Source organism: Saimiri boliviensis, chromosome 11 (genome assembly GCF_048565385.1).
Source record: "Saimiri boliviensis isolate mSaiBol1 chromosome 11, mSaiBol1.pri, whole genome shotgun sequence".
Classification (NCBI taxonomy): Eukaryota; Metazoa; Chordata; class Mammalia; order Primates; family Cebidae; genus Saimiri; species Saimiri boliviensis.
Genome location: NC_133459.1, coordinates 27,404,314 through 27,425,608, shown reverse-complemented (window position 1 = coordinate 27,425,608; position 21,295 = coordinate 27,404,314). Strand labels below are relative to the sequence as shown.

At 43.9% G+C, this 21,295-nt stretch overlaps 1 protein-coding gene across 4 annotated transcripts in view; it reads right to left on the bottom strand.

Annotated features, from left to right (window-relative positions):
- Positions 1 to 469: 469 nt before the first annotated feature.
- The window catches only part of GMEB1 (glucocorticoid modulatory element binding protein 1), a 58,876-nt gene continuing 38,050 nt past the window's right edge, over positions 470 to 21,295 (bottom strand). For all 4 annotated transcript variants that reach the window (XM_074380385.1, XM_074380386.1, XM_039474382.2 and 1 more), the window contains exons 9-10: positions 12,665 to 12,787; positions 470 to 6,074 (exon numbers count right to left, since the gene is read on the bottom strand). In XM_074380385.1, the coding sequence (XP_074236486.1) occupies positions 5,374 to 6,074; positions 12,665 to 12,787 (824 nt within the window). In that variant the 3' untranslated portion in view covers positions 470 to 5,373. The remainder of the gene's footprint in view (positions 6,075 to 12,664; positions 12,788 to 21,295) is intronic.

Sequence of the window (21,295 nt, the reverse complement as noted above, 5' to 3'; positions counted from 1 at the left end):
CTTTAATGCCTTTGATGAAATGGAATAAAATGCTACCACTACTGGGTGTCAGAGCCACCTGAACTGAATATTAATTTTCCAGATGTTTGAAATAAATAACACTGGTTCTCCTTTCTTTTTTTTTTTTTTTTTGAGACGGAGTTTCGCTCTTGTTACCCAGGCTGGAGTGCAATGGCGCAATCTCGGCTCACCACAACCTCCGCCTCCCGGGTTCAGGTAATTCTCCTGCCTCAGGCTCCTGAGTAGCTGGGATTACCGGCATGCGCCACCATGCCCAGCTAATTTTTTGTATTTTTAGTAGAGACAGGGTTTCACCATGTTGACCAGGATGGTCTCGATCTCTTGACCTCATGATCCACCCGCCTCGGCCTCCCAAAGTGCTGGGATTACGGACGTGAGCCACCGCGCCCGGCCGGTCCTCCTTTCTTAATATGGACAGAGGTGTGAAAGAACCTTCATATGAAGTGGCTTTGAATCTTGAATATTCACGTTTATTGTCCATTTATTACTTCAGAATGACCGGTTTTGTTTTGTATTCAGGAGTGGCGGGAGCTTGGAAATTGAGAAAGGGAAGAGAACAAGGCAGGAACCAAACAGGAACATGGCCAAGACAAGACAGTTGTACAGTTGACTCTCAGGCCTTTGTGGAAACCATATGGCAGGTCTGGGCATTTACCCTTTGCCAGGTAGACTCCAATCCTGCATTGTATTCAGCACTGGGTCCCATCTGATGGAAACCTGGAGAAGCCCATGCATGAACCAGCTTTCTCCAGCGGAGAGACTGCCCATGTTGCTGACTCTGCCTTCCTCTGCAAGCAGAAGCAACAAGAAACTGAAGGCTTTTTCTCTAGAATAATAAGCCCAATTACCTGAAAATGAAGTAGTACAATAAACCTAGCCAAAAGTGGTCTCTCTTGATCAGCTTAGGTATATGCCTTCTCCAGGAAGATCTCCCTTATTTCCTGACCCCACAGATACACCCCTAAGTGGGGTTAGGCACTTCATGCTTTGTTCTGTCAGCTCCTAGCCAATAGCCCTATCATAGGACTCACCCCAATATGATCTGTTTCATACCTCAGTAGAGGAGAGTTGCTTAACTGCTTGTGCTTTGGCAGTTTGCTGAAACCGATGAACCAATTCTTAAATAATGTTTTTCAATGCATAAAGTAAAATACATAGAATTACAAAGGAAACCAATTATAATGAAATGTATAGTTTTGGTTTTTTGAGCTGGGTATCTTGCTCTGTTGCCTAGGGGAAAGTACAGTGGCAGTCATAGCTCACTACAGCCTTGAACTCTTAGGCCCAAGCAAAATCCTCCTGCCTCAGCATTCTGAATAACTGTCTACAAGTGTGACCCACAACACTTGACTAATTTTTACATTTTTTTGTAGAGATTGGGGGCTTGCTATGTTGACCAGGCTAGTCTTGAACTCCTGGCCTCAAGCAAGTCTGCCTTAGCCTCCAAAAGTGCTGGGATTCTAGGTATAAGCCACTGTGCCTGGCTGAAATATGTTTCTTAACTCTGGACATCTGGAGTATAAATTCCTTGAGTGCAAAGACTATGTCTTCATCTCTCTACTGTCAGTGCCTAGCACAAAGCCTGGCACAGAGATGGTTCTTAAAAATGTTTATTCAATGCATGAATAGAAAGATAAATGGCTACTACCAAATCAGCCTAAGGAATGATTCATTGCAACTGCTTATGCACATACCAATGGCTTGCATATGTCTCACCCCATCTAGGATCATCTAGACCAGTGCTGTAAGGGAACTCATATTCAACAACAGGTACCATAATATTTAACAATGATGACAGGCTATTGGAAGACCAGGAAAACAACAAAGCTCATGTATTTCACCAGCTGGAAAATTCATCTAGTAAACAGGCTGTTTGAGGAAATCTCTTGACTCTGGAAGCATGATGCACACACTACCTTAAAACCCTACTAATAACTCTTACGGAGGAAAGAAGGGAACCTGAGCTAGCATGTTGGTACTTGCGAGGGCTCTTCTGTCCTGAATTGGTCCTCTCATCACTGGGAAAGAGAAAAATGTCCCTAAAAACCATAACAGGGATGAGATGTGCCTTCCTAGATTCAAGTAGTTTCAGTCTTAGACGGCAATTTTGCTTTTGTTTATGTGCCAACAGAAAACCTAAACAAGCAGGAAATAAAAGCTACCTCCCTCACTAAAGATATATTAAGGGCCAAGTATCTGTTTTAAATTCATTGCTAAGTCTATTAGACCTTTTGAAAAGAAAAAGAAAACCCCAGACTATTCAAAAATTGAAATCGACAACTGTATAGAGTTCACAAATCTCATTCTTAAGAATGATCTTCAGCCGGGCGCGGTGGCTCAAGCCTGTAATCCCAGCACTTTGGGAGGCCGAGGCGGGTGGATCACAAGGTCAAGACATCGAGACCATCTTGGTCAAGAAGGTGAAACCCCGTCTCTACTAAAAATACAAAAAATTAGCTGGGCATGGTGGTGCGTGCCTGTAATCCCAGCTAATCAGGAGACTGAGACAGGAGAATTGCCTGAACCTAGGAGGCGGAGGTTGTGGTGAACCGAGATCGTGCCATTGCACTCCAGCCTGGGTAACAAGAGCGAAACTCTGTCTCAAAAAAAAAAAAAAAAAAAAAGAATGATCTTCAGGTGGGGTGTGGTGGCTCACGCCTGTAATTCGAGCACTTTGGAGGCCACAGCGGGCAGATCACTTGAGGCCAGGAGTTCGAGGCCAAGGCTGGCCAACTTGGTGAAACCCCATCTCTACTAAAAATACAAAAATTAGCCAGGCATGGTGGCAGCCACCTGTAATCCCAGCTACTCAGGAGGCTGAGGCAGAATCACTTGAACCGGGGAGGCGGAGGCTGCAGTGAGCCAAGATCACACCATTGCACTCCAGCCTGGGGGGCAGAGAGAGACTCTGTCTCAAAAAAAAAAAAAAAAAAAAGTGACCCTCTCATGTTACAGGGTTTCTCTGGCTACATATAGCCATCTGAGGGATGGAGAATGCAACTTTTACTTGCTTGATGGAGTTTCCAACATCTGTTGGAAGAAACATGGCTTCTGGTAGGTGCCTTCTTTAAAAAAAAGAAAGAAAAACTACGGGTCAAAGTTTTGTTTTTAATTAAAAAATTCCTCCCACTCCCGAGGCGTGTGCTTTCTTTTTTGACCTATTTCTCCTTAAATTTGTCTGTAGTTTCTATATTCTTACATTTTTCCTAGTGCAGTAAACAATGCAATCAAAAAAATTAAAACAAGGGTCCACTCTTGCCCCAAACACTGAAGAGGGTCAAAGAGAAGGAATCACAGCACAGAAAATGGCCCAGCTCTAAATATACAAACAACATTAAAAACAAAACAAAACAAAAAATAACTCCCCCCAACATTATTATTGACATTCCTGCTACATTTCCTATAATATAATGTTGCGGACAAAGCTTCTTTCCCAGGGCATCCAGCTCACTCAGAAGACACCTAGTTGGTGCCTCAGGAAAGCCTGGGGGTGTTGAGTCCTCTCTGCCAAGCCTAAAGCTTTTTATGATCTCAAAATCTCACAGAAACATCTGTGGTATAAATGAATCTAAAAGGGGATGAAGGCAAGCAGGCACCCGTCACTGCTCTCCAAATCAGCCAAAAAGCTGAAGAGCGTGGGTTCCAGGAGACAGCTGCCACTAAGAGTTGAGGGATGGAGGGCAGAACAAGAGGAAGCACCAAATGAGTGGCTGCTTTTGTTTCCAAAGCCAAAAAATGGCCCCACCAAAAATGGCAGCTGGTGTGATTGAGGAACTCCCAGTTCCTAGTCATGCAATGAAAATGATGGCCTTGGAGCCCCATCCCTACGACAGCCACAGTCCAAGAACCAGAGCAATTTATATCACATTGCAGTTTCAGATGAATGAACTGATCCTAGTTTAGGAGGGTAAGTGCTTTGACAAAGTGTAGAACAAGGTAAGCTATTACCCTGAACCCCAAAGCACAACTACAGCATCCACGGCTTTTTTTTTTTTTTTTTTTTTTGAGACGGAGTTTTGTTTTTGTTGCCGAGGCTGGAGTGCAATGGTGCAATCTTTGCTCACTACAACCTCCACCTCCCGGGTTCAATCAATTCTCCTGCCTCAGCCTCCCAAGTATCTGGGATTACAGGTGCACCCTGCCATGCCCGGCTAATTTTTTTTTCTTCTAATTTTCAGTAGAAACAGGGTTTCACCATGTTGACCAGGTTGGTCTCCAGCTCCTGACCTCAGGTGATTTGCCTGCCTTGGACTTCCAAAGTGTTGGAATTACAGGCATGAGCCACCACAACCGGCTTTGGCTTTCCATTTCTGCAAAGCCAAAGGCCACTGCTGCCACTTGCTCTTTGAAGATGCACCTTTCACTTATTACCAGCCTCTTCTCAAAATGGCACTCATGGTACTAACTCTTGGATATCTCCAGAGGCATCAGTTGCACTTCTGGAAGTAAGATGATTTCTCTGCCCCATATTTGCTGAAGCACTTCCCTTTTATTTATTTATTTATTTATTTATTTATTGAGACGGAGTTTCACTCTTGTTGCCCAGGGTGGAGTGCAGTGGTATGATCTCAGCTCACTGCAACCTCTGCCTTCCCAGGTTCAAGCAATTCTCCTGCCTCAGCCTCCCGAGTAGCTGGGATTACAGGTGCCCGCCACCACACCCGGCTAATTATTTTTGTGTTTTTAGCAGAGATGGGGTTTCACCATGGTGGCCAGGCTGGTCTCAAACTCCTGACCTTGTGATCCACCCTCCTCAGCCTCCCAAACTGCTGGGATTACAGACGTGAGATACCACGCCCGGCCAATACTTCCCTTTTTAAGCTAGTGCTGGCATGCCACCTTCCCCTCAAAGCAGAGTCAACTTCCTTTTGTTTCAGAGTTTTGTACTGGCCACTGTAGGCCCTTTTCAGGATACAAAATAAAGTGCCCTTCTGCATCCACATGTGAATGGGTTGCCTTCCAGTGTCAGATCTGTGTTCCAGAGTTTGGTCAATGTATCTTTACAAGAGTAAAACCACATGCCTACACAGACAGATGAGCCTGGAAATGGCTTTCTGGACAGGGTTACTTGATATCTTGACACTTTCCCTAAAAGAAATTACTTTCTTGGTGTAAGATGATTAGGACATTGAATTATCTACTCTCAACTTCTGAAAGGGCAGCTTGTTTTGTCCAGTTTTCAATGAGGGAGTGGGAGGAACCCAACATTTTCAGTTATAACAATAAGATTTTGTTTTTTGTTTTTTTTTTTAAAAAAAGGGTCCTATGTGGAAATGAATGGGACAATGATAAAAATAAACAAATAATTAAAATTCCAAATCAAAACATAACTCCTGGCCCTGAGATCCCCAGTTAATCCTCTAAGACCACAATCTCCACATTGTGAACTTGATGCTGGTGTTCCTCCATCTCAGCCACAACTTTCTCCTCAGTCCTCAGCTCTGTCTCCAAGATGACTGCTTTGCCCTCAGTATCTTCAGCCTCTGGGTCTGGGGCTGGGTCAATCTCAATGATGGTCTGCCCATCCTCTGAGGTGCTTTCAACAGCCTGAATTGCCGAGGTTAGGCCGGACTCCATGGCCACCAATTCCACAGGGCTCACCATGGTGGTCATGTTGCCCAGTGTACTCCCATCCTGCATGGCAGTAGAGCTCAGTAGTGCCAAGCTAGATGAAGGGTGGATGGTCACTGTGTCTGGTGAGCTGCTCTTGGCAGAGGAGACCACTGTGGCATAGCGGAAGAGCTGAGGGCCAGAAGGCAAAGTGTGGACAGTCACAGGACTGGAGCCCTGGCTGAGGGTGGCCACTGGAATATTGCCCATGGAAAATGACTGACCCACTGGGGTGATAGTGATGGGTGAGATGACTGTGAATTGAGGCTGCTGGACAGGAGGAGAAGGGCTCAAGACAGTGGTGGAGGCTGGCCGCTGGAGCCGGGGCCTTTTTGGAGGCTTAGGAGTGCTCACAGGCATCAGTACCACATTTTGAACCGTCTGAGATTTCAGCCTGTGATCCTGGGCTTGCTTCTTCTGCTCTTCCAACTGGCGTTCCAAGTCTATGGAAAAAAAGAAAATACTTTGTGTGGAGGGAAGTAAAATCTTGGGAGTATTAAACTGAGAGTCAGGCTGGTGTCTCTGTCCAGTTTTGTTACTAAGTAACTTCAGGCAACTTGTGATATGTTTTCTTTCTTGTGTTTTTTGGGGGGCAGGGTCTTGCTATTGCCTGGGCTGGAGGGTAGTGGCTATTCACAGGTGCTATCATCGCGCAATATAGCTTGAACTTCTGGCCTCAAGTGATCCACCCACCTCACCTTCCCAAAGTGTTGGGATTATAGTCATAAGCCAGTGCACCCAGGCTGCACAGTCCTTTGGAACTGTCATGGACCTGCAAAGGAGCTACAATGGCCATTCCAAAAAACAGTGATTTTCAAACTATCCTTCCAGCTGCATTGGCTGGAAAACTCCTTTGCTGGTGACTCAAATAGCCACAGTTTACCATTGCTGCCCAGAAAGGTCTACAGAAAGTTATAGAGGAAGTCCCTAAAAATTACAGAACTGAAAGAGGTCTTAGAGTTCAAATAAATTCATTTTAACAGAGATCCAGAGAGGGAAAATGAATAAATTAAGGTTATAAAGGTTGGGCCGGGCGCAGTGGCTCAAGCCTGTAATCCCAGCACTTTGGGAGGCCGAGGCGGGCGGATCACAAGGTCGAGAGATCGAGACCATCCTGGTCAACGTGGTGAAACCCCGTCTCTACTAAAAATACAAAAAATTAGCTGGGCATGGTGGCGTGTGCCTGTAATCCCAGCTACTCAGGAGGCTGAGGCAGGAGAATTGCCTGAACCCAGGAGGCGGAGGTTGCGGTGAGCCGAGATCGTGCCATTGCACTCCAGCCTGGGTATCAAGAGCGAAACTCCGTCTCAAAAAAAAAAAAAGGTTATAAAGGTTGGACCAGGACAAAAATCTTCTAATGGCCAACTTCATCGCTTCTGCATTATAAATATGCCTATCACTATCCCTCTCCCAAGTGTCCAGTCCAACCTAGGTGACCACTGGTGAGTCAGGTTCTACAACGGAATCTCTCTATTACTTAGTACTTCATAAGTACCCAAGAAAGAATCAGTTACAGTTGTAGAACACTTTGTTCCCTATGTGTGATACTGTGACATAATAAGAAATACATATTTAGTCTCTGCCCCTGGATTCGGGCACTCAGCTTCTAAAACACATGGATCGCCAGAGTGGTAAATGTCTTTGTATCTTAATGAGATGACTGGTATCTAGGAAGCCCTAGATAGATTCATTTGGGGGCTGGTCACCAGAAAGATCCAGGTATGATTAAAGGACTAGGACTTTCAGCCCTACCCTACAACCTCCCCAAAGAGTGGAGAGGGGCTATATGTTGATTACTAATGGCCAAAAAGGACAGAGTTCACAGAGCCTTAGATTGTTGGAGGTTCCTGAGAGTGGCATGTCTAGAGAGTGCATGGAAGTTCCACTCTCCTTCCCACCTTGTCCCATGCATCTCTTCCATCTGGTTATTCATCTGTATTCTTTGTAATAACCTTCATAATAAACCCAATAAACATCAAGTGTTTCTCTGAGTTCTGTGAGTCACCTTAGCAAATTAATCAAATACAAGAAGGTGATTATGGGAACCCCAATTTATAGCCAGTTGGTCAGAAGCACAGGTCATCTGCAGTTTGCCTTCAACAATTAATAGAAAGAAAAAAAAAGCCCAGGTCACAACCTGGGGCTGAATGGGAGGCAGTCTTGTGGGACTGAGCCTTACCTGTGGAATGTGACGCTATATCCAGGTGGACAGTATCAGAACTGAACTGAATTATATGATACCAAGTCAGTGTCCACTGTAGACCTGACTGCTAGGTGTATGCAGAAAAACCCCTATACATCTGATTACAGAAGTGTTCTGTGCTGTATTGAGTGTATGAGTGTAGAAAAAACGTTTTGGTTTTTCCAATGACTCATACTATAAAACACCAAGAGCGGCCAGGCACGGTGTCTCATGCCTGTAATCCCAGCACTTCGGGAGGCCAAGGCAAGCAGATCACCTGAGGTCGGGAGTCCAACACTAGCCTGACCATCATGGAGAAACCCCGTCTCTACTAAAAATTTAAAAAATTAGCCAGGCCTGGTAGTGCATCCCTGTAATCTCAGCTACTTGGGAGTCTGAGGCAGGGAGAATCACTTGAACCCGGGAAGCAGAGGTTGTGGTAAGCCGAGATCAGGCCATTGCACTCCAGCCTGATGCAACAAGAGGGAAACTCCATCTCAAAAAAATTAAAAAATTAAAAATAAAAATAAAACAGCAAGAGCAGGCTGGGTGTGGTGGTTCACGCCTATAATCCAAGCACTTTGGAGGCCAAGGTGGGCAAATCACCTGAGGTTGGGAGTTCAAGACCAGCCTGACCAACATGGTGAAACCCCGTCTTTTAAAAAATAAACAAACAAACAAACAAAAACCCACCAAGAGCAAGTCAGTTTCTTGCTTGGAATAAAAGGAGTAGGTAAGGATCATGAACACTTTCAAAATTCATAAAATACTGCCTTTTCAGGAAAAAAAAAAAAAAATACTGCATTTCCCCCATCTTCAGTAGTAATGAAAAAAACTATACACTGAAACAAGGTACCAATTAAATCTATAATTTAAAAAAATTTAAATCAGGAAACATTATAAATACCAACATCCAATGTGACACAAATGGGCAAAACCTTGTTGGGAATTTAACAATGGGATATAAAAATCCATTTTAAAAAATTACCAATAGCATTTTAACTTCAAGCTTAGTCTTGGGAAGTAGTTTAGAAGAACATTTTTTTTTTTTTTTTTTTTTTGAGATGGAGTCTCACTCTGTTGCCCAGTGACACAATCTCGACTCACTGCAACCTCCACCTCCCAAGTTCAAGCAATTCTCCTGCCTCAGCCTCCTGAGTAGCCGGGATTACAGGTGCCACCACAAGGCCAGCTAATTTTTTTTTTTTTTTCGAAATGGAGTTTCACTCTTGTTCCCCAGGCAGGAATGCAGTGGCACAATCTTGGCTCACTGCAACCTCTACTTCCTGGGTTCAAGTGATTTTCCTGTCTCAGCCTACTGAGTAACTGGGATTACAAGTGCATGCCACCCATGCCCGGCTAACTTTTTGTATTTTTAGTAGACACAGGCTGATTTTGAACTCCTGACCTCAAGTGATCTGCCTGCCTCAGCTCCCAAAGTACTAGGATTACAGGCATGAGTCACTGTGCCTGGCCAAAAGGAACAGTTTTTATTTATTTATTTATTTTTGTTTGTTTTTGAGACAGAGTCTTGCTCTGTTGCCCAGGCTGGAGTGTAGTGGTGTGATCTCAGCTCACTGCAAACTCTGCCCGCTGGGCTCAAGTGATTCTCCTGCCTCAGCCTCCCAAGTAGCTGAGATTACAGGAACCTGCAACCATGCATGGCTAGTTTTGTATTTTTAGTAGAGACGGGGCCACCACATCTGGCCCAAAAAGAACATTTTTAAAAAGGCCACTCACATTCTGAGAGAATGGAGGTTTAAAAAAAAAAAAAAAAAAAAAGGCCAGGTACAATGGCTCATGCCTATAATCCCAGCACTTTGGGAGGCCAAGGCAGGCGGATCATGAGATCAAAAGATCAAGACCATCCTGGCCAACATGGTGAAAACCTGTCTCCACTAAAAAATACAAAAATTAGCTGGGTGTGGTGGCACGCAACTGTAGTCCCAGCTACTCAGGAGGCTGAGGCAGGAGAGTTGCTTCAACCCAGGAAGCAGAGATTGGAATAACCCAAGATCACACCAGTGTACTGCAGCCTGAAGACAGAGTGAAAAAAAAAAATTAAAAATAAATACATAAATAAAAGAAGAAAAAAGGGCAGGCATGGTGGCTCATGCCTGTAATCCCAGAACTTTGGGAGGCCGAGACGAGAAAATCACTTTAGTCTAGGAGTTCTGAGATCAGCCTGGGCAACACAGCAAGAGCTATCTCTACCAAAAACAGAAAGGAAAAGGAAAAGAAAGCAAGCAAGAAAAAGAAGGACATGAAAAACAAAAGGTTATGGTCAGACAAATTCACTGCAATAAAACAACCTACTAAAGAAAATTTAAATGTCATCCCTAGAACAACATCCAGGTAAAATACTGAGAAGCAACTTGAAAAATACTAATAGGGCTGGCGGAGTGGCTCACAGTATTAATCCCAGAATTTTGGAGGCTGAGATGGGTGAATAACTTGAGCCTAGGAGTTTGAGACCAGCCTGGGCAATGTGGTAAAACCCCATCTCTACCAAAATTCAAAAACAGCTGGGCACGATGGCACATGCCTGTAGTCCCAGCTATTCAGGAGGCTGAGGTAGGAGGGTCACCTGAGCTTGGGGAAGGTCAAAGTTGCAGTGAGCCATGACTGTGCCACTGCATTCCAGCCTCAGTAACAGAGTGAGACCCTGTCTCAAAAACAAAAAAAAAACAAAAAAAACAAAAAAAAAGAGAGAGAGAGAGAGAGAGAAAAGAAAATTAGTAATATGTCATGGTGAAAAAAAAAGAAAAAACAAAATGAGTTTATATAGACTATGATTAAAACCATGTGAAAAAATAATACACACAAGAGATCAAAAGCCTATATTTCTAACAAAAACCATTTTTTCTGATGATTTAAAGATTTTTTTCTTTTTTCTTTTTTTTTTTTTGAGACAGAGTCTTGCTCTGTTGCCAGGTTGGAGTGTAGTGGCGCTATGTCGGATCATTGCAACCTCCGCCTCCTGGGTTCAAGCGATTCTCCTGCCTTAGCCTCCTGAGTAGCTGGGACTTCAGGAGTGCACCACCATGCCTGGCTAATTTTTGTATTTTTAGGAGAGACAGGGTTTCACCATGTTGGCCAGGATGGTCTCAATGTATTGACCTCGTGATTCACCCGACTCAGCCTCCCAAAATGTTGGGATTACAGGAGTGAGTCACCTTGCCCGGCTGGTTTAAAGTTTTAAGGTGACAGGAAGCACTGCATTAGGAGTAAGATGACAGAGTTCTACTCCGGGATTTTCTGTCAAGTAGTGATGTGGCCTCAGGGCCACATTTATCCTCTCTGTGCGTCTACTGGGTCACCTGTAAAATAGGAATAATAGCCATCCCAGAATCTTTAGGAGGATCGAAACTCAATAAACTGAGTTTAAAACATAATCTGGGAAAAACAAAACAAAACAAAACATATCTGGATATAAGAATAAACGTAGGCCGGGCGCGGTGGCTCAAGCCTGTAATCCCAGCACTTTGGGAGGCTGAGGCGGGTGGATCACGAGGTCGAGAGATTGAGACCATCCTGGTCAACATGGTGAAACCCCGTCTCTACTAAAAATACAAAAAATTAGCTGGGCATGGTGGCACGTGCCTGTAATCCCAGCTACTCAGGAGGCTGAGGCAGGAGAATTGCCTGAGCCCAGGAGGCGGAGGTTGTGGTGAGCCGAGATCGTGCCATTGCACTATTGCACTCCAGCCTGGGTAACAAGAGCGAAACTCCGTCTCAAAAAAAAAAAAAAAAAAAGAATAAATGTAAACCGAGCACAGTGGCTCATACCTGTAATCCCAACACTTTGGGAGTCTGAGGCGGGAGTATCACCTGAGGTTAGGAGCTCAAGACCAGTCTTGTCAACATGATGAAACCCTGTCTCTACTAAAAATATAAAAATTAGCTGGGTGTGGTGGCACGTATCTGTAATACCAGCTACTGAGGAGACAGAGGAAGGAGAATCATGTGAACCCAGGAGGTGGAGGTTGCAGTGAGCCGAGTTTACGTCATTGCACCCCAGCCTGGGCAACAAGAGTGAAACTCCATCCCAGATAGATAGATAGATAAATGTAAAACAATCTAAATTGTCCTTCTCTTACCAAATGATCTTTCTTTCCTTTTGGCTTTACAACGGACTATAATATATTCTATATTATTCAAAGGTTGATAATCCACAACTCTGACTTGTTTTACATCTTTCACCTGCCTTACCTCCTGCAAAAGCTTCTCTTGAGTCTAAGTGAAAACTCCCCTTGTTCTTCTAGAATATCCGCTACATGCCTCTGTCACAAAACTTACTACTTTTTGCATTTATTTGATTCTATGTCTGCTTTCCCTTAAGTTCCTTAAAGACCCCCAAAAAGACTGAAGCTGTCTTATTCAACTTTATATTTCTAAAACCTAGTTTGGAGACTAGCATAAAGTACTTGATAAAAAGTCAAATTAACCATATGCTCAAAATTTCTGATGACCACAAATAACGGAGAAAGTGCTAAATTTATATCTAACAAAAGAAGCAGTATCAATAATGTCAAAAAGACAAAAATCAATTTGTGTCTTCTGCCACCAATATTACAAGATTAATGGAGCAATCTAACAGACATCATAATCCTCCACGAGACACAGGAGGAGGGGAGAACTATGAGGGCAGTTTCCCTCTTTTTTTCCTTTGTGTCTCTTTTTTCTCATCAATCCACCTCACCTGGGGTTGTTTTTATTTTAAAAAGCAAAATTTGATACTATGAGAATTAAAGAAAAAAAAAAAGTTACCCCAATAGAAGTCAACAAGGAAATGGCAAGACTCAAGAATATTAACATATCACAAAAGAAGAGAGATTAAGTTATACATACCTGTCAGAGTATAGAGAAACTGTTCTTCTCCCTGCTCTACTTGGTTCCTCCTGTTGTCTAAAACCTTCTTGACTGTGTCCATTAGACCAAATGTGTGTGCTACATTGTTGAGAACAGCAGCATCTATGTAAAACAAAAGACATGCCTGTCCAGTTAAAACAGAAATGTTCCACTGCTCTCCACTGTGCTGTTTATAAATATGAAACAACCATAAAATTCTGGAACTCTCTTAACTGCATTTTAATACATTTTAACAAAGATGTATTACATGCATAATGAATTCTGGTTTAATTGTTCTATTTTTTGTAAGCCTTTCCATATACATAAATACAAAGATCAGGCTGGGCATGGTGGCTCATGCCTATAATCCCAAGACTTTGGGAAGCAAAAACAGGAGGATCACTTGAAGCCAGGAGTTCAAGACCTGGGCAACATAGTGAGACCCCTCTCTCTACTTACATAAATTTGAAAAATTTTTAAGGCCAGGAGCTGTGGCTCACATTTGTAATCCCAGCACTTTGGGAGGCTGAGGTAGGTGGATCACTTGAAGACGAGAGTTCAAGACAAGCCTGGCCAACATGCTGAAACCCTGTCTCTACTAAAAATACAAAAATTAGGCCAGATACGGTGGCTCATACCTGTAATCCCTGCACTTTGTGAGGCCAAGGTGGGTGGGTCACCTAAACAACATGAAGTTCGAGACCAGCCTGACCAACATGAAGAAACCCCTACCAAAAATACAAAATTAGCCACGTGTGGCACATGCCTGTAATTCCAGCTACTCGGGAGACTGAGGCAGGAGAATCATCTGAACCCAGGAGGCGGAGGTTGCAGTGAGCCAAGAGCACACCATTGCACTCCAGCCTGGGCAACAAGAGCAAAACTCCGTCTCACTAAAAAAAATAAAAATAAAAATACAAAAAATACCAGCCAGGGAGACAGAGACAGACTCCATCTCAAAAATATATATACACATTTTAAATATTTTGCATCTACTTATAAGTTCTGACGCCTAGGTTTTGAAAACATGGTCCTTGTGTGTAGTGCTCCCCTCCCTGTGTCCATGTGTTCTCATTGTTCAACACCCGCCTATGAGCGAGAATATATGGTGTTTGATTTTCTGCTCTTGTGTCAGTTTGCTGAGAATGATGGTTTCCAGGTTCATCCATGTCCCTATAAAGGACGTGAACTCATCGTTTTTGATGGCTGCATAATATTCCATGGTGTATATGTACCACATTTTCCCTATCCAGTCTATCATCGTTGGGCATTTGGGTTGGTTCCAGGTCTTTGCTATTGTAAACAGTGCTGCAATGAACATTCGTGTGCACGTGTCCTTGTAGTAGAATGATTTATAATCCTTTGGATATATACCCAGTAATGGGATTGCTGGGTCAAATGGGATTTCTATTTTTAGGTCCTTGAGGAATCGCCACACTGTCTTCCACAATGGTTGAATTAATTTACATTCCCACCAACAGTGTAAAAGTGTTCCTATTTCTCCACATCCTCTCCAGCATCTGTTGTTTCCCGATTTTTTAATGATCGCCATTCTAACTGGTGTGAGATGGTATCTCAATGTGGTTTTGATTTGCATTTCTCTGATGACCAGTGATGATGAGCATTTTTTCATATGTTTGTTGGCCTCCTGTATGTCTTCTTTTGTAAAGTATCTGTTCATATCCTTTGCCCATTTTTGAATGGGCTTGTTTGTTTTTTTCTTGTAGATCTGCTTTCTGTTGGGGGGAAATGGGGGAGGGGTGGGGGGTGGGGAGGTGGGAAGAGATAGCATGGGGAGAAATGACAGATACAGGTGAGGGGACGGAAGGCAGCAAAGCACACTGCCATGTGTGTACCTATGCAACAATCTTGCATGTTCATCACATGTACCCCAAAACCTAAAATGCAATAAAAAAAAAAAAAAGAAAAAAAAAAAAAAAAAAAAAAGGATTTGCAGTAAAGCCTTGCTGCCTAGCCTCAACCACCGTGGTCCTCTTCAAGTTTAAGAAGGCCCCCTTTCTAGAAAAAGAAAATCTGGCCAGGTGCAATGTCTTGAACCCGGGAGGCAGAGGTTGCTGTGAGCCGAGATCTCACCACTGCACTCCAGCCTGGGTGACAGGTGTGAAACTCCATCAGAAAATAAATAAATAAATAAATAAATAAATAAATAAATAAATAAATAAAAGAAAGTATGTGGGGGCGGTGGTAATTTTCTAGTTAGTTGGACATTGTTTTTGGCTTTTAGAGCCTTCTGGTTACTCAACAATAACTTTTCAAATGTTAGCTCTGCTCTGATTATTAGTTTTATGATGAAGACTTTGCCATTATGTCTAATCAACAGCTGTGCGGAAACTCATTTTAATCATATTTTTCCTGCCTAGAAATTAGCAGTTGGAGAATAATTACTACCAAATAGCTTGAGTTATGATTGGCTGCTTCCTAACACTGTTAAAAATAAAAAATGGAAACTTAAAGAAAAAAAAAAAAAAAAGAAAACATGGTCCTTGTACTAGATAGAGCTAAGTTTCATCTCAGTTTTTTTTTTTTTCCTATCTGTGCAACTTTGGGCAAGGAATTTTACTCCTCGCTTTTCTCATCTAAAATGAATGGGATTAATAATACTTACTCTGCAAAGTAGATATGGAGATTAGAAATATATTTTAAGTGTCAAACATGGGAATTGGTATGCAAGATCATTATTTTCTTTTTTTGAGATGGAGTCTCCCTCTGTTGCCCAGGCTAGAGTGTAGTGGTGTGATCTTGACTCACTGCAACCTCCTCCTCCCAGGTTCTACTGCCTCAGCCTCCCAAGTAGCTGGAATTACAGGTGCATGTCACTCTGCCCAACTAATTTTTGTATTTTTAGTAGAGACAGGGTTTCACCATGTTGGCCAGACTGGTCTCGAACTCCTGACCTTAGGTGATCTGCCTGCCTTGGCCTTCCAAAGTGCTATGATTATAGGCATGAGCCACTGCACACGGACCTATGTTTTTTTTTAGATGGAGTCTCCCTCTGTTGCCAGGCTGAAGTGCAGTGGTGCAATCTCAGCTCACTGAAACCTGTGCCTCCCGGGTTCAAGCGATTCCTCTGTCTCAGCTTCCCAAGTAGCTGAGATTACAGGCGCCCACCACCACACCTAGCTAATTTTTCGTATTTTAGTAGAGAGGGGGTTTCACCTTGTTGACCAGAATGGTCTTGATCTCCTTAACTCATGATCCGCCTGCCTCAGCCTCCCAAAGTGCTGGGGTTAGAGGTATGAGTGACCATGCTCAACCCTAAGATTATTATTAATAATTATCTCTGTTCATTTCTTTTTTTCTGATACGGCGTTTCGCTCTTGTTACCCAGGCTGGAGTGCAATGGCGCGATCTCGGCTCACCGCAACCTCCGCCTCCTGGGTTCAGGCAATTCTCCTGTCTCAGCCTCCCGAGTAGCTGGGATTACAGGCACGCACCACCATGCCCAGCTAATTTTTTGTATTTTTAGTAGAGACGGGGTTTCACCTTGTTGACCAGGATGGTCTCGATCTCTTCACCTCGTGATCCACCCGCCTTGGCCTCCCAAAGTGCTGGGATTACAATCTCTGTTCATTTCTATACAAAACTTCTGAAACTGTCAGCCAGGTGTGGTGGCTCACACCTGTAATCTCAGCACTTTAAGAGGCTGAGGCAGGCAGATCTCTTTAGTACAGGAGTTTGAGACCAGCTTGGACAATATGGCAAAACCCTGTCTCTACAAAAACTACAAAAATTAGCCAGGTGTGATGGTATGTGCTTGGAGTCTCAGCTACTTGGGAGGCTGAGGCAGGAGGATCAATTGAGCCCAGGAGGTTGAGGCTACAGTGAGTTGTGATTGCACCGCTACACTCTAGCCTGGATGAGAGAGCAAGACCCTGTCTCCAAAAACAAAAAAATGTCAGTATTTGCATTCATTGCTTCCTTAACTCGGACAACTTCACTACATTCCCTTCCATGGTCACTTCACTTGATCCCATGGTTTTAAATAACATACATAATGCGAGTACTGCCACATATACATCTCCAGTCCTGACCTCTTTCCTGTATTCCACATTCATACTTCTGTCTAGATGAGTGACATATCTATTCAATTGTCTCATAGTCTTCTCAATTTAAGAGGTAAAACACTAAGTTTGATTTCCTCTCTAAACCCGTTCCTCCCCTAGTGACCTTCATCTCAGTAAATGGCATCACCACCACGTGAGCTCGAGCGAAAGATGTGTGAGTCATCTGATATCTTCCTTTTTTTTTTTGAGACAGAGTCCTGCTCTGTCACCAGGCACCAAGCTGGAGTACAGTGGCGGCTCACTGCAACCTCCGCCTCCCGGGTTCAAGCAATTCTCCTGCCTCAGCCTCCTGGGTAGCTGGAATTGCAGGTGCATGCCACCACACCCAGCTAATTTTTTTTTTTTTTTTTTTTTTTTGAGACGGAGTTTAGCTCTTGTTACCCAGGCTGGAGTGCAATGGCGCGATCTCGGCTCACCGCAACCTCTGCCTCCTGGGTTCAGGCAATTCTCCTGCCTCAGCTTCCTGAGTAGCTGGGATTACAGGCACACGCCACCATGCCCAGCTAATTTTTTGTATTTTTAGTAGAGACGGGGTTTCACCTTGTTGACCAGGATGGTCTCGATCTCTTGACCTCGTGATCCACCCGCCTCGGCCTCCCAAAGTGCTGGGATTACAGGCTTGAGCCACCGCGCCCGGCCTAGCTAATTTTTTTTGTATTTTTAGTAGAGACGGGGTTTCACCATGTTGGCCAGGATAGTCTCGATCTCTTGACCCTGTGATCTGCTCGCCTTGGCCTCCCAAAGTGCTGGGATTACAGGCTTGAGCCACCGCGCCTGGCTTCATCTGATATCTTTCTTTCTCTTTCACCCTGCATCCAATCCATCAGCAAGACTTGGCGGTTCCACATTCAAAATATATTCTAAATCTAATCACTTCTTCCTAAGTCTACTGTCTCTATTAAAAAATACAAAATTAGCCAGGCATGGTAGCAGCTGCCTGTAATCCCAGCCACTCGGGAGGCTGAGACAGGAGAACTGCTTGAACCCGGGAGGCAGAGGTTACAGTGAGCTGAAATCGCATCATTGCACTCCAGCCTGTGCGACAAGAGCGAAACTCTGTCTCAAAAAAAAAAAAAAAAAAATCTGGGCCAGGCATAGTGGCTCATGCCTGTAATCCCAGCACTTTGCAGGGCAAAGGCAGGAGGATCACTTCAACCCCAAGAGTTCAAGACCAGCCTAGATAACATAGTGAGACCCTGTCATTACAAAAAAGTTTAAAAAATCAGCCAGGCATGGTGGTGTACACCTCTAGTCCCAGTTACTTAGGAGGCTGAGATAGAAGGATTGGTTGAGCCCAGGAGGTTAAAGCTGCAGTAAGCTGTGATCATGCCATTGTACTCCAGCCTTGGTAACAGAGACCCTGTCTCAAAATAAATAAATTAATAAAATAAAAGAAAAATAAGAATCTGGTCACTTTACTCCCTGCTCAAAATCACTATGATGGCTTATCTAAACTGTCCCCTCTGTGTACCTTCAACCTTATCATATATCACTGTTCCCAATTTTTTTTTTTTTTTTCAGACAAAGTCTTGCCCTGTCACCTAGGCTGGAATGCAATGGCGCGATCTCGGCTCACTGTAACCTCTGCCTTCCAGGTTCCAGCGATTCTCCTGCCTCAGCCACCCGAGTAGTTGGGATTACAGGTGTGTACCACCATGTCCAGTTAATTTTTTGTATCTTTATTAGAGACGGGGTTTCACCATGTTGGCCAAGTTGGTCTCGAACTCCTGACCTCATGATCCACCTGCCTCAGCTTCCCAAAGTGCTGGGATTACAGCCACCATGCCCGGCTGCATTGGTGTTTCCGTAATTCTTTGGACCCACCTGGCTCATTGCCACTTCAAGATCTTTGTTCTCTCTTCCTGGAATGTTCTTTCTCCCAGTTTGTCACATAACTAGCTCTTTCAATTCAGGTCTCTGCTCAAATGTCACCTCCTTAGAGAGATCTTCTTTGACCACCACTAAAATGGCATTGCTTTTTTTTTGAGATGGAATCTTGCTGTCACACAGGCTGGAGTGCAGTGGCACTATCTCGGCTCACTGCAACCTCTACCACCCAGATTCAAGCAGTTCTCCTGCCTTAGCCTCCTGAGTAGGTGGGACTGTAGGCACATGCCACCATGCCTGGCTAATTTTTTTATTTTTTTCTAGTAGAGACGAGGTTTCACCATGTTAGCCAGGCTGGGCTTGAAAACCTGACCTTGTGACCTGCCCACCTTGACCTCTCAAAGTGCTGGGATTACAGGCATCAACCACCGCGCCTGGCCACTTTCTATATTATTTGTGGTTTTTTGGTTTGTACTCCAAGCATAAGTCATTTTAAATGTTTAAAAAGATTCTGCTGTCAGCTGGGCACGGTGGCTCACATCTGTAATCCCAGCACTTTGGGAGGCCCAAGTGGGCAGATCACCTGAGATTGGGAGTTTGACACCAGCCTGACCAACATGGAGAAACCCAGTCTCTACTAAAAATACAAAATTAGCTGGGCAAAATTAGGTGGCATGTACCTGTAATCCCAGCTACCTGAAAGGCTGAGGCAGGAGAATCACTTAAACCCAGGAGGTTGAGGTTGCAGTGAGCCAAGATTGCACCATTGCACTCCACCCTAGGCAATAAGAGAGAATCTCTGTCTCAAGAAATAAATAAATATTCTGCAGTCAAGGTTGTTTAAGTGTATGGTATATAAGTTATGGGTTATAAAGAAGTAACAAGAAATGACTAACAAGAATTCACTAAACACAAAAGGTCTCATCATAACCCCACTTCTTTTTTGTTGTTTTGTTTTTTGAGATGGAGCCTTATTCTGTCGCCCAGGCTAAAGTGCAATGGCATGTTCTCAGCTCACTGCAACCTCTACCTCCTGGATTTAAGCAATTCTCCTGCCTCAGCCTCCTGAGTAGCTGGGATTACAGGCACCCGCCATCATGCCTGGTTACTTTTTGTATTTTTGTAGACAGGGTTTCACCATGTTGACCAGACTGGTCTTCAACTCCTGACCTCAGGTGACCCACCCTCCTCAGCCTCGCAAAGTGCTGGGATTACAGGTGTGAGCCACGGCGCCCAGCCCATAACCCCATTTCTATCAGATTAGAACATCCTTTCACATCTGCACATCAGCACCCTGAAAGTATTCAGAAACAGATATGTGAACATATAAGTTCACAAAGCCTTAAATTAATAGGATATGAGAATAATCTAAAAGCAAGTGGATTTCTCCAATTTTCAGACTCTCTCTTTCTCTATACATACACATAGTGTACATACACACATAATGAGTATAAAGAGAGAGAGTCTGAAAATACATATATCAGCTGGGCATGGTGGCTTATACCTGTAATTTCAGCACTTTCGAAGGCCGAGGCGGGTGGATCACCTGAGGTCAGGAGTTGAAGACCAGTCTGGTCAACATGATGAAACCCCATCTCTAATAAAATACTTGTTTCCTATGATCCGTGAAATTAAAAATAATAGTAATAATAATACAAAAAATTAGCCAGGCATGGGGGCATGCACCTGTAATCCCAGCTACTTGGGAGGCTGAGGCAGTAGAATTGCTTGAACTCAGGAGACGGAGGTTGCAGTGAGCTGACATCACACCACTACAATCCAGCCTGGGTGACTGAGTGAAACTCTGTCTCACTAAAAAAAAAGAGAGAGAGAGAAAATACATATATCAAGAGAAAGAGAGAGAGAGAGAGAAAGAGAGAGAGAGAGAGAGAGAGAGAGAGAATGCTTTCTGTCACCTTTTTTTTTTTTTTGAGATGCAGTCTTGCTCTGTCACCCAGACTGGAGTGTAACGGTGCGATCTTGGCTCACTGCAACCTCTGCCTCCTGTGGTGATTTTTGTGCCTCAAACCTCTCAAGTAGCTTGGATTACAAACATGCACCACACCCAGCTAATTTGTTTTTTTAATTTTTTTAAAATTTTTGATAGAGACAGGGTTTTACTCAATTGGCCAGACTGGTCTTGAACTCCTAACCTCAAATAATCCACCCATCTCAGCCTCCTAATGTACTAGAATTACAAGTATGAGCTGCCCCACGTGGCCTGTTTTTTACAGTGGTATGATCATAGCTCCCTGAAGCACTGAACTGCCGGATTCAAGTGATTCTCCCAAGCCTTAGCCTCCCAAGAGCTGGGACTACAGGCACCCACTACCAAGCACACCCCACTAAATTTTAAAAAGTTTTTTGTAGCCCCAGCATGGCACGGTGGCTCATGCCTGTAATCCCAGCACTTTGGGAGGCTGAGATGGGTGGATCACCTGAGGTAAGAAGCTCAAGATCAGCTTGGTCAACATGGTGAAACCCCATCTCTACTAAAAATACAAAAATTAGCTGGGCATGATGGCAGGTGCCGAGTAATCCCAGTTACTCGGGAGGCTGAGGTAGAGAAAATTGTTTAAAACCCAGGAGGTGGAGGTTGCAGTGAGCTGAGGTCACGCCACTGCATGCCAGCCTAGGCGACAGAGCAAGACTCCATCTCCAAAAAAAAAAAAAAAGGCCAGGTGCAGTGGCTTACTGCCTATAATCCCAATACTTTGGG